We start from the raw sequence: 12434 nt of genomic DNA, 5'->3' as shown, positions 1-12434 counted from the left end.
TGTTAAGATACAATCAAATACTTGAGAGATGTTATAGCTATTTTTGTTGTTTTAAGTTTGGCTTTTGGTTTTTTTAAATTCTGTTTTGTTAGCCACCAGGAGCTAGGTATATAAGATGAATGGCCTATAAATTTATTAAATAAACAGAAATACAATGCATAATACACTGCTACTAGGAAAATACTAAAAATCCTTTATCTTGTAAGCTGCTGTAAGGCCACATAAATTTCTGCAACTTTGGGAATTAAAAAGGGTTCCAAGAAATATGGAAGAATTAACTAAAACAAAAACCCCAATTCTTAAATCTTTGCTTTATTGACCAAGTCCCTCTAAGTCAGGGAAAATCTTACGACATTTCAAAAATCATGATGATAAAATTACACAAATGCCTATATTTAGTTCCCCTTTTGATATTTGCCTTTACCTCTTATTTCAATATGCAGATTTTTTTTTAAAGCAAATGAACATTATACAGCGTTTTGTTTCCTCCGCTTGAATTTGCAATTCTGGGCTTGGCCAGATTTTTTTTTTCTCACATATAATTAACATAATTTAAAATGGGTTGGGGGCCTGGGAAATCCACAGCTTTTGTACTGCTTTTCACTTTCACAGTGTAAGGAAACGCACATATAATCGCTATGAGAAGCTTCATCTTCCTGTTCTGGAGGGTAAAAACTGAGAGAGAAAAAGTAACATGTTCCTGACATAGGAAAGAGGAGACAAAAAGCAGCAACTGATCCCAGGGACCCCCCCCCCCCACCCACACTCCCCCCAACCTCGGCTTTAAGAACTCCACAGTGCCACTCAGTAAGACTAGCTGAGTTTTTGTCAGGGGCTGTTCACATCCATGCTTTGCATCTTCCCTTCTAGAGCACAGTCTCCACCAGCGGGTTTCTTTTTGCCTCCTTCGTGCTGTTTCTTTTGCTTCTTAGAAAGTTCTTGATCTATAGGTGCAGGTTTCACAAATTTTATCATTTCCTTTAGACCTAGAGGGAATAAAGAGTACATTAAATACAGATGGATGCCAGAATGGGCATCACCACGCATCTTTCTTTCAGATTAGTATCTTCCCTCTCACACAACCCAAACCACTACATGTAAAAACGATTTCAAGTAGTTCTTTATTACATAACACTAGCTGCAGAATATTATAAAGGCAGGAGCAGCATTCAAGCTCACCCTTCTTTCTCCAAGCAAGTATCACAAGTAGCTGAAAGGGAGAAAACCCTTAAGTCAGGGGTGTCAAACTCGCGTCATCACAGCATTGTCACATGACGTATCGGGACTTTTCCCCCCTTCGCTAAACTGGGCGGGTGCAGAGCCAGCACATGACGCATCCGGCCCACGAGTTTGACACCCCTGACTTAAGTGAAGCCTTCCTTCTCAGGCTTCCTTGGGCACCTTTTATTTTGTCAACGATTTCCTTGACTGCGAAATTAATGCTAACAACTACAGCACAACTTCTGAAATATTCTGGTTCAGGATGGACGGATCTTCTTAGTCTAATGTAGTAAAGAAACACAGTACAAGTCAGCCTCCCATAACTTACCAACAGCAGACGTGTTGGGATTATTACTCTCAAGGATCACTCTTAAAACAGGTAGTTCTCGACTTACGACCACAATTGAGCCCAAAATTTATGTTGCTAAGTGAGACATTTATTAAGTGAGCTTTGCCCCATTTTACAACCTTTCTTGCCACAGTCGCTAAATGAATCGATGCAGTTGATAAATTAGTAACCTAGTTGTTAAGCGAATCTGACATCCCCATTGATTTTTGCTTGTCAGAAAAATCACAAAAGGTGATCACATGACCCTGGGATACTGCAACCCTCATACATTTGAGTCAGTTGCCAACCCTCTGGATTTTGGTCACATGATTATGGGGATGTCGCCACAGTCATAAATGTGGAAAATGGTCACAAACCTCTTTTTTCAGTACCGTTGTAACTTTGAACAGTCATTAAACAAACTGTTGTGAGTCGAGGACTACATATAATACCAATTTTAGCAGAAGATCAGCACACAGGTTTCATGGAATATAATTCCATGCTTTAAGGTAGGTTAGAATTATGAATTTTCAAAGGGGGCCTCTAATCTTTAAGGACATTCGGCTTTCAGATAACAAAAGCAAAATTACAGAGGCTAAAGGAGATAGGGAGAAATGAGAATTATTACCTGGTGGCATGAAATCCTTTAATTTATCTGGTATGAGGATTCCTTCCTCTGTCTGGTAATTCTCCAGAATAGCACATATAGTTCGTGTTGTAGCACACATGGTGGCATTAAGCATATGTACAAATTCCACCTATGAAAATAAAACATGCTATGTTTCATACCTTTCCCAAAAAGCAAACATATTTTTCCAGAGTCCTTACTAAATCCCCAGGATTTAGCTTAAAGGTAGTTGCTGTAATTTACATAACTGCCCACTATTTTTAAAATAAAATTTAACATATATTTTTACACATTAAATCCAAATTTGAAAGAGAAAAGATAACAGTATTTTAAAATACAAAATCATTATAGTAATAGAGAGAAAACATTGCCACTAAGAATATCTGGCTAGCAGACCATTCTTCAAATAACTTTATTTACAAATGCCAAAGCTCTGTGTACATATTTGTGCTCATTCATTCATTCTAAACTTTATAAAAATCAATGACAATTCAAAGTTTTTTTTGATCTACAAATCTCAGTTTCTATAATCTTTAGAATTGAGTATTTTTTATTTTTCCAAGTTACTAATTCTATGGTTTGTATATAGCTTTCCATTATTTTAGTAAACTAGATGACATAACTGGCAAGTAGCCAATATTCAAATTGGACATGCATCTATACATTTATTTCAGCCTTTCTAGATCATTTCTACCACAACAATGTCAAATTATTATATTTGGAGCAGCTGCCCTCAAATGCTGAATGAGAAAACATCGTGCTATGGCAAAAATGCAGATTTTCTATAAAGAATAAAATATGTAGGCTGCTCCGAGAGAACCTTATTGACTACAATACTAAAAAAGTTACTGACAACTGTATAATGCTTCCAGAGTACTTGAATGATAACATTACATACTTTATCCATCATCTTTTTGGTTTGGCCATAGCGTATCCGTAACCGACGTGCTTGATAATCAGTACAGTTTGAACAAGAAACAAGCTCACGAAAAGCACCAGAACCTGGGAACCATGCTTCCAGATCCAGTTTCTTACTGGCAGCATGATTTAAGGAACCTGTAATAGCAGGAGGCAGCAGTATTAGAAGTAGTAGTATTAGTAGTATTAGAAGTAACATTAGGAAAGAATCTCCCAACCCTCTAAAAACGAAAATGTTACAATGGCCTAGGATTTTCTTAACCACTTTGAGAAATTAATACTGGTGCACAACTACATATCTGATAAGTCATAAAGCTTCTACTTTTATTAGAAGTTAATGTGAAATGCTGTGCATGTATAACTAGAGAATCACCCCCCCCACAACCAGAAATTATTCTGAGAGAGAAGTACCTGAGACTATATTCACAATGTGATAAGGGATGCCCAGTGACTGGTAGAACTCTTCAGCAATGGCAATCATCTCATCAAACATTTCCCAAGATTTATTATCATGCGGTGATGCATAGACAAACTGTTCAATCTAAAAAAAGGGGAGAATTAGAAATTAAACTATAAAATATAGAAAGAGACGCAATTTTGATCTGAAAGAACAGCTGTGAAACTAGTATCATATTAGGAATATGAGAACTTAAAGTTAACTCATTTCAGTGTTATGGAATCTGAAACTGCTCTTAGTGTTAATGAACTGAGATTTAATGACATTATATATAAGCAAATATAAACCAGCAATTTCTGTAACAAGAAATATGCTGCCCGATATTGAAAATATGTCTTAATAAGCCACTCTAAATTTGTTACCATTAAGCACACTAATAACTGAAATAAACTACCTTGCAAATTATCATGTTTAACAAACTCATACTCACAATCTGAGACACAAAATACATTGTTTCATTCTTTTAAAAATTGTTTTATTCTATTAAAAAGCTTTGAGTTACATTTTCATCCCTCATACAGTTTCCGAAGACAGGCCACTGATTTAAAGAAATATTTTCATTTCTTATTAAGACATTGAATCCTGTACAGACTGAGTAAGAAAGTTGTACAAAGACAGAAATCTCCGAGCATAACTACAATTAAGAGGAACTGATGGGATTTTTAATACTCTGTAAGCATAGGTCTCTAGGCAAGTTTGTCAAGTTAACTGTGAAATGTTTTAAAAATATGGAAAACAAAATCCAAAAAGTGCCATAAAAACAGAATGCAATCAATCAATCTGGATTAAAGTGGTAGCTATTGTTCTGGGGAATTAGCAGCCAGTGCAGCTTATGAAGCAGAGGTGTTACATGGGTATACTGAGGCACACCCATTACTGCCCACTCCGCTGCATTCTGGACCATTTGAAAAATTCTGACTGGTCTTTAAGGGTAACTCTATGTAGATCACATTGTAGTAGTCAAACTGTGAGGTAAGCAGAGCATGATTGACACTCTGAAGGCATCCCAATCTAGGAAAGAGTGCAACTGGAGCACCAGATTAAGTTGGCCAAAAGTCTTTGTGAGCACAGTTGCCACCTGCCAATTGAGTAACTGTGAATCCAGAAAGACTCCTAAATTGTACACCACACTTGAATGGGGAAGAGCAACCCCACTGAAGGTCAAATCCCCAGATCTAGGTGGTCCAAACAACCACATGAACACATAGAAAATAATTTGCATGCAAATAGATTAAAAAACATAACTGACCTAAGATCATTACTGTAAGCACATTGATATATTTGGACAATAGGATGGCATAATAGGAAATTAAGTATTCTGAGCTGAGGAAATAGGACATCTTGTTAAGTAAACATATCGAAGTCAAAGGAAATATGCAAGGCTATACTTGTTAAGTGGTCCCTCAGATCTTAACATGCAATCATTTTCCAATATTAGTCTTAAATAAAGGAGAACAGAAACAAATTTCTGGTCTGTTCCAAAATAATCCAAATAAGCTCTGATGATAATGAGCAGAGCTTAGAAAGGCACAGAATTGGGGTGGTTAAGGTTGGTGTTTTCAGGTTGATTGAAGATCAACAACATAATCCATCTTGGCATTTAAGGCTGACTGAATTCTATATGTACAGAAATATTCAGCTGTGTTACTTATATCCAATGATTAGGAATGACTCTTTAACCAAACCTTTCTTTTCAAAATAAATTCTTAAAACACAATTTTAATTTTGCCTTGTTGGACTTGGAAATAGTACTGAATGAATAAAGAACAATCTGTGCATTTTGTGCTTTCAAATTTTATTATCTTTTATATAGTGAAGGTAGCTGCAAGGAAAAAGTGCGTGATTTTTTTCATAGACTTCCCCAAAAAACCAGATAGCATTACCTTTTCAAACTGATGTACTCGGAAAATGCCTCTGGTATCACGACCATGAGAGCCTACTTCCTGGCGGAAGCAAGTAGACAGCCCAGCATATTTGATGGGTAAATCTTCCGGCTTTAGCCATTCATCCCTGTGCAATGCTGCAATTGGCTGCTCAGATGTAGCAATTAGATATTTTTCATCAATGGTATTATCATCACTCTTCTCACTGCCTTTCCCCAGGACCTGGGAAGAAGTTTGGAAATCAGACAGTTGCAATAGCACACTATTTTATATCCACAAACTTTCTACTTCAAATAAATGCAAGTTTAAATTAACTCAAGTATAAGCATTACAAATATATGCACACATTTAAAATATTATTATAAGACTACTAATATCTAGACATGGGCCATCTCTTTTTGGTTAAACGTACTTCTATTTATGGTAGGAATACTTCCTTTCCAACATTTGAAATAAAATGTACAGGTAATTACCCCATTGAAAGTTTTACCAGAATGTGTGAAAAATTCCCATGATTCCACGAATAGTCTAATTACCCACGTAGATAGCAACAAAAACAGTCTAGAAGCTCACAGCCGGTGCTATCGAAATAGTACCATTCTTCTCACATCTTACCTTGTACAGCTCTTCATCAAACTGACTTAGCTGGGCCACTTCCTGCATCACTTCTTTTCTCATGAAGAAGGGTGTATAAACTGGGGTGTATCCCTGGCTAAACAGTGTCTGCAGGGCATACTGAATGAGGGCTTGCTCTAGAAAAACCAAAGGTCCCTATAACAAAATAGAAACAGATTAAAACCATCCCTTCAAAAGGCCTCGGGACCCTATGCTCAGACTGTCTTCTACAATTAAGTAGAAAACCTATTTACAGGACAGCAGCTTCATTCATCCAAGTTTACTTTAAATGCATGTGGGGATCATATTCACTCCCCCCACCAGATATTGTAGCTGAAGTATAACTCCTCAAAGTCACAGCCAGGTGAGAGCTTGTACAAGTTATATCTAGCAAAAGCTGGAAAAAATTAGGTCTCCCACCTTTTCGTGAAGTTGATAATCATTACCTTAAGAAAGTATCCTCTGCTTCCAGCTACAACAGCTCCTTTTTCTCCCTCATAGCCATCCACCATGACAACCAGATCCACGTGAGAATACTTCTTCCTCTCAGTGCAGTCTCCCCATACTCTCTCTTCTTTATTATCTACATCCTACCAGTTTCAAAAAAATGATACTTTGTGTTTTCGAACTAACCAAGAAAAGAGTATCTTTCCAAACAAGTATCTATTGGACATTTTGTTTAGTCACAACACAACTTTGACTTCCATTTAATTACACATTTAATAAACTGGCCAGAACAGTGTATCACAGAAGCCTTTCTGCATTACACTGTCCTCTGCTGATGTGTATTATGATAGTCCTTGACAGGTTCAAGGACTATCAAGAGATGAGAGATATCAGAATTTGGTCTAATATGAAAAGATGACAAGTGCTCTGGGAAGTAAAGATTACATTCAGTGATTTCCCTGTACTGGAGAAATCCTTATAAATTCCTTATAAAGGAATTATTGCAAATATTGCCTCGTAAAAAATACTATTGTGCAATCAAAGTGATTACTTACAATCTGACAATAACTACTAAAAATTCTAATGATGACTGATCCAACTGTGTTATTATATTAAAACTGGTCTTGTCTAGATACTGGTTCTACCTTCTCCTCACCCTTAAATTTACTTATCAGCTGCTATTGGGCTGCACAGCACAGGAAGAGAAAGAGGGACCAATCTATCAGCTCTTTTGGCTGCTAATAAGAATTCTATCACTTTCAACACCAGATGCTAGTGTGAACTTCATTCCATCTTTCTTATTCTTTCTGGATCACATGTTTTAGATTGTGAGGTCAATGGACAGCACTAACTTGCATTTACTTTATTTGTGAGCTACCCTAGGTGCTTGTTTTTGCCTGAAGAGCAGAGTAAACTGCTCTAAATAAACAAAATTGAGTTTATTTCCCATTTATATTCCAAACAAGAATATGATTTAGCACGTAGTTGGTTATTTGATATTTGTGGCTTCTTTCTTTGAAGGATAATTGCATTATAATGCAAACCATATTAAATTCTCATTCTCCTCATCAGGGATTCATCATGCCCATTCTGTGCAAAAGAACACCTCAAATTAGATTCTCAAGATTGTTTCAAACTGGCCATAACCAAAAACAATGTACATTTACATGCAGGGCATGAAAATTGCTCCTACCTCATCATTGCTGATTGGCACAGAGGGATGAAGAAGATTTCCAATTTCTCGGAGATTTTCAAAGCGCTCTGCTTCCAGTTTCAAACGTTCTTCATCACATTTCAGGATTGCTTCATCAATCAGAATACGGATTTTCTTGATTTGGCTAACCTGAAGACTCTGAAGCACAAGAGAATAGCTGGGTGTGTCAGCACGTCATAATGAGAGATTTAAAAAAACTTGTAAAAAGAGGATTTTAAGGGGCAGGACTGTAACTCATTGCTCATTGTATTTAGCTGAAAGTTTATCATACCAAACACGAGGTCAAGAATGGTGTTTGACTTACATGAACATGTCACTTAATGCTAATTTTGACATACTTTGACTGAATAGTAATAATAACATGATCATACAAGGGCCAACTGGTAAATTTTCCAATCCAAGAACGAAAAAGATCAGTAGTAAGATGCAGTAGCATGGATGTGTTCAGGATTATAGGCTTCGTCCAAAAGTTCCTCATTTTATTTTCCACCTTCCCTGACTTAGTATGTCTTATGAATAGAACCATTTTGGTGTATAAGCCATTCATAGATGGCTTAGTATATCATTCAAACACAGTAAATTATTTATTTATTATCAAAAGTAAGCCAAAGTATACTATGTGAACTAAAATAATAGTTCAGCTCACAGTGTAAGAGAATTGGAAGAATGCACCTAAAAAACCCACTGAACTGTACCTTCAAGCCAAGCAAGTAGCACAATAATGGAAATAAATTCAAGGACACATGAAGAAAAGAAAACCATCAAGTTGCACAAACATCCTTCTCCCAAATCTAAATCATATAATGTATCACTTACTCAAATACAACACATGCATTGAAAGTCAGTGAATAACAAAGAAAAAAATGAACTTACTGTTAAGATGTCTACTGTGAGTTCGTCAAGATTTTGTGCATGATCTGGTATATCGTCACTGTTACCCACAGGTTCTTTCTTCTGTAAATAGAAATGTTAATAAAAAGGAAAACAGGTCAGCAAAGAAAAAAATAATAGAAAAAATTAAATAGCTTTCAGGACACTCTGAATTCCAATTCTAGACTTCCAGAAAAAAATAGTTACCAAGACAAAGTATTAGTGAGCTGAACAAATTATAAACTAGGCATATTTGATGAGGAAAAAGCAGTATGTCTTTTGTCTAAATACCGTATATAAAACCTCAAGGGGAGAAAAATCCAGAGACTTTAAAAGAAAGTCTACCCCTTCTCCCATTTTTCCACATTGTTTTCATATGTCTCAGGAAAGAATAGATGGGTTTATTTCAAATTTTTCAGACCATTGTTATCTCCATTCTTACTTAATTATTTTACTTTTACAAATTCAGCAGATGTGACAACTTTAAAGACTTTTAATTTTTTTTAAAAAAAATAAAATTTTAATTTAAAGCCTTTAAATACTGTAATGAAAGCATGTCATCTAGCATCATTTTCCAGGGTGATAACATTGTTGTAAACACAATGACTCTCATCTCTGTATTTATCAATAAAGGAAGAAGGGAAGGACAATTTAAAAAAAAAAGGCATTTCCAAGAATTTAATTAAGAATTTGTTCAGTGCTAAGCATTGTTCCCACTCATCTTTCTTTGTAAAACTGGCTTCAAATGGTACTAAATCATTTATACAAGACAAAATGAAGCAACTCATGGGGGGGATCACTGTCTTTACTATTCCGAAAATCACACTGAATTCCACTCAGCTGCTTTGGGATGTTCATGGTCAAATCTTTAGTGTATGTCATGATCACAATTCAAGCCTGCCACTTTTCTCCACTGTTAGTTCATATACTACCTGCTAAGCTTAAGTGTCTCTGATGTTGTTTTTAATACTGCTAATCGAATAGTAGGGAACCTTTATTGGATTACCCAAGGTTCTACCCTGAGGGCATATTATATCACTGCTAAGAGTCAGAGTGTTCTCACCACACAAACACTGTTTTTTTCAAGGCCCTATCCCTACGCATCAACTGTTCCAGATCACTCTTGGGACATGGAGAAAGGGATCCATTCAGGAGAAGACCTCTAGTCGCCAGCAGGTAAAATGGAAAGCTTTCACACACTGCATTGATCTGATGGGGGTTTCCAATCCATCTTTTACAACTGCTTAGCAACTTGATCCCATAATAAATAATGTATAAAAAGGTTGGATAAAGTAAACAAAACCAGAGCATGTAACTTCCATTCTCTTCAATGAAGTAATAAAATTTTTGTTTTGAATAGAATGTACTGCACCTTCATTTTTTCTCCTATGGTTTTGCTGCACAAGTTCTTCAGTTTATTCAGGTTGTCTGCCCGGAATCTGCCTAGAAGAAATGCACCAAACATTTTTACAAAACCTGATGTTTAAAGGACAAACTTTCCAATATAATGTTAAGTCTATCTTTTGTATTATTATTCCTGGCAATTAAGTATATTCATCAAACAGATGGACAAAAGTACTGCAGAAATATTAGCAAAATTGTATTTTTTTGATAGAAGTGAAAAGCTCCTTCTGCACATAGTAAACAATACAGATAGTCTTTGACTTACAACAGTTCATTTAACATTTGGATATTTGACAACTGTTTCTTATTTATGATGGTTGCAGTGTCCCAGGGTCATGTGGATCATCTTTTGCAACCTTCTGACAAGCAAAGTCAGTGGAGAAGCCAGATTCATTTAACAACCATGTTACTAATTTAACAACTGCAGTGATTCACTTAACAAACATGGCAAGAAAAATTGTACTAATAACCGAAAAAACCCTATTGGCCTTTTGCCTCACTTGCATCTCTTTTGCACATTCTTAGATATAAGATTTACAAAAGACACTAAAAGCTGGTAGCTAAAACATATCTTGATAAAGCAAATGCACGACAATCTTTCATTATGTGAGGGTAGTATGTAGATTGAAGGATCCAAGATGTGCTATGTGACACATATAACTCTCCCCTCCAACATCTCCAAGGAATCTGCTTCACACTCCTGCACTTTCCTGATATTCCTACTGGCCAGTTGGCCAACTGCCTTGCTGGCTTCAATCAGTCTGAAATGGCTAAAGGATACACTGCAAGATGGCCGTGGCATTGGCTTTGCAGGAAGATACTACAAGCACTGCACATTGTGTTGTAAGAATCAGGCAGCATATAAATCTATTGTTTGGCTGCCTAACCAAGTCTACCTGCCGCCAAAAGCAACTGTTTCCTTATGCCAAAAAGTAGGACTAACCTACAAATACAGAGGACTACTCTTACTGAAAGACTTCCATTTTTCAATGGAATTCATTTTCAATTGGATGGTATTTTGCCTGGCTTGGAAAAATGAACCATAAAAATAACCTGAAGATCTCATTCTGCATTACAATGGAATTTTAACTGATTTGAAGTGATAGGCCTTCTATCTCCTTCAAAGCCTATTGGCTCTTGCTGCCAAGGGCAAGAAAAAAACAGAGTTGCTTTTCCAGGCTTCTCAACCTAAACCAATTCTAGGCTGATTCAATAGAGCCAAACCTAATTCTGTCCTACTCCTTAGAATATCTCACATTAGAGCCTTTTACTTGTCTTTAAAAAATATTTATCAAAATGTTTCTACATTATTCATTCATAGAATCCTAAGAAAGCTTAAATGATGAATTTTCAAAGGGCATCACACCCCAAAATAGAGGTCTTTTCTTTCTCTCTCAAAAAATAAAGCAGCACTGCCAAAAAGAAAATGAAACTGTAACATGGGCAATTGCAGCATCCAGAAGTCATTTTCCAGGGTGATGACAAACACAGCAGGGATTGCATCAGATTCAGATGCACCAGTACTTGAACTGTGTACACTACTGACAAATAGGGTAAATTTGCCAATTTAAAGAGCACTGCAATGCTGAAAAATAAGGCAAAATCTACCCTGCAGGGAAGGGGGCTCATTGCACTATACATTTCTTATGATAAAAAAAAAGGGGGGGGGAGAGTCCTCAGCTATATTTGTGGGATGCTTTTCCTTAGGATGGCATAGAAAACAGGGAATTCCAAGGAGAAACTGAACTCCCCTTTCCAAACTTTCTGGGTTACTGCACTCTTTTGCTCACAAAAGTTTCATTTTAAATCTGTTTTCCGATTAGACCTTCGACATTTACAACAATATGGGGGACACGCTCTATGTCAGGATACCAGCTAAGGGACGCCTGTCCCAATAAGGCTATTCTCAAGGCGATCCTATCACTGTCATTAACAAATAATATGCGGGTCATCGCCCTCCGGAAAGTTGGCGGCTCTGATTTTGCTAGCAGATTCCGCCTATCCACGCCGGCACATGCCAGATGGGTGTCAAGACGCTACAGGCGGAAGGGAGGAGCAGACACGCGTTTGAATGGGACGTTCAAACAGACCGGCCAGCGCGCAGGAAGAAAACACGTGAGACCCCAAACAAAGCTGACGGACCCGGGTCGGGTAGTGGCTCTTTTCCTCGCTTTCCCACCGCAGAAATGGGTCTCGACTCCCCACCCACACACACATCCGCAACTGCTCACTCACATCTCCTCCAGGCCCCGTCGGCGGCCACCAGCGCGTCCACGAGAGCCGGGTCCTTGAAGCGCTTCAGCTGCATCTCTCGCACGAGCTCCGGGTCGCCGCCTTTGTCAGCGCGGAAGAGGTCCAAGTCGAGCACCATGGCGGCGATGCAGAGCCGCCGAAGCGGAGAGGAACGAAAGCAGGAGACCGACGCGCGACTCGTCTCGGCAGCGAAAGGC

General features: G+C 37.4%; 1 protein-coding gene across 1 annotated transcript; it reads right to left on the bottom strand.

The window, feature by feature from the left end:
* Positions 1-296: 296 nt before the first annotated feature.
* Positions 297-12434, bottom strand: SARS1 (seryl-tRNA synthetase 1). The gene is made up of 11 exons (XM_026718120.2): positions 12220-12434; positions 9953-10023; positions 8584-8664; positions 7690-7848; positions 6497-6640; positions 6051-6206; positions 5436-5657; positions 3507-3636; positions 3076-3233; positions 2178-2307; positions 297-986 (listed from the first exon to the last, which is right to left on the bottom strand). The coding sequence occupies exons 1-11, from the start codon at positions 12353-12355 to the stop codon at positions 829-831; spliced, it is 1545 nt and encodes a 514-aa protein (XP_026573905.1). The 5' UTR covers positions 12356-12434; the 3' UTR covers positions 297-828.

The sequence above is a fragment of the Pseudonaja textilis genome, chromosome 3, assembly GCF_049901715.1.
Source record: "Pseudonaja textilis isolate UNSWEBS1 chromosome 3, rPseTex1.2, whole genome shotgun sequence".
Taxonomy (NCBI): domain Eukaryota; kingdom Metazoa; phylum Chordata; class Lepidosauria; order Squamata; family Elapidae; genus Pseudonaja; species Pseudonaja textilis.
Note: the sequence above shows the minus strand (reverse complement) of the source record. Positions and strands in the feature narration are given on the sequence as shown.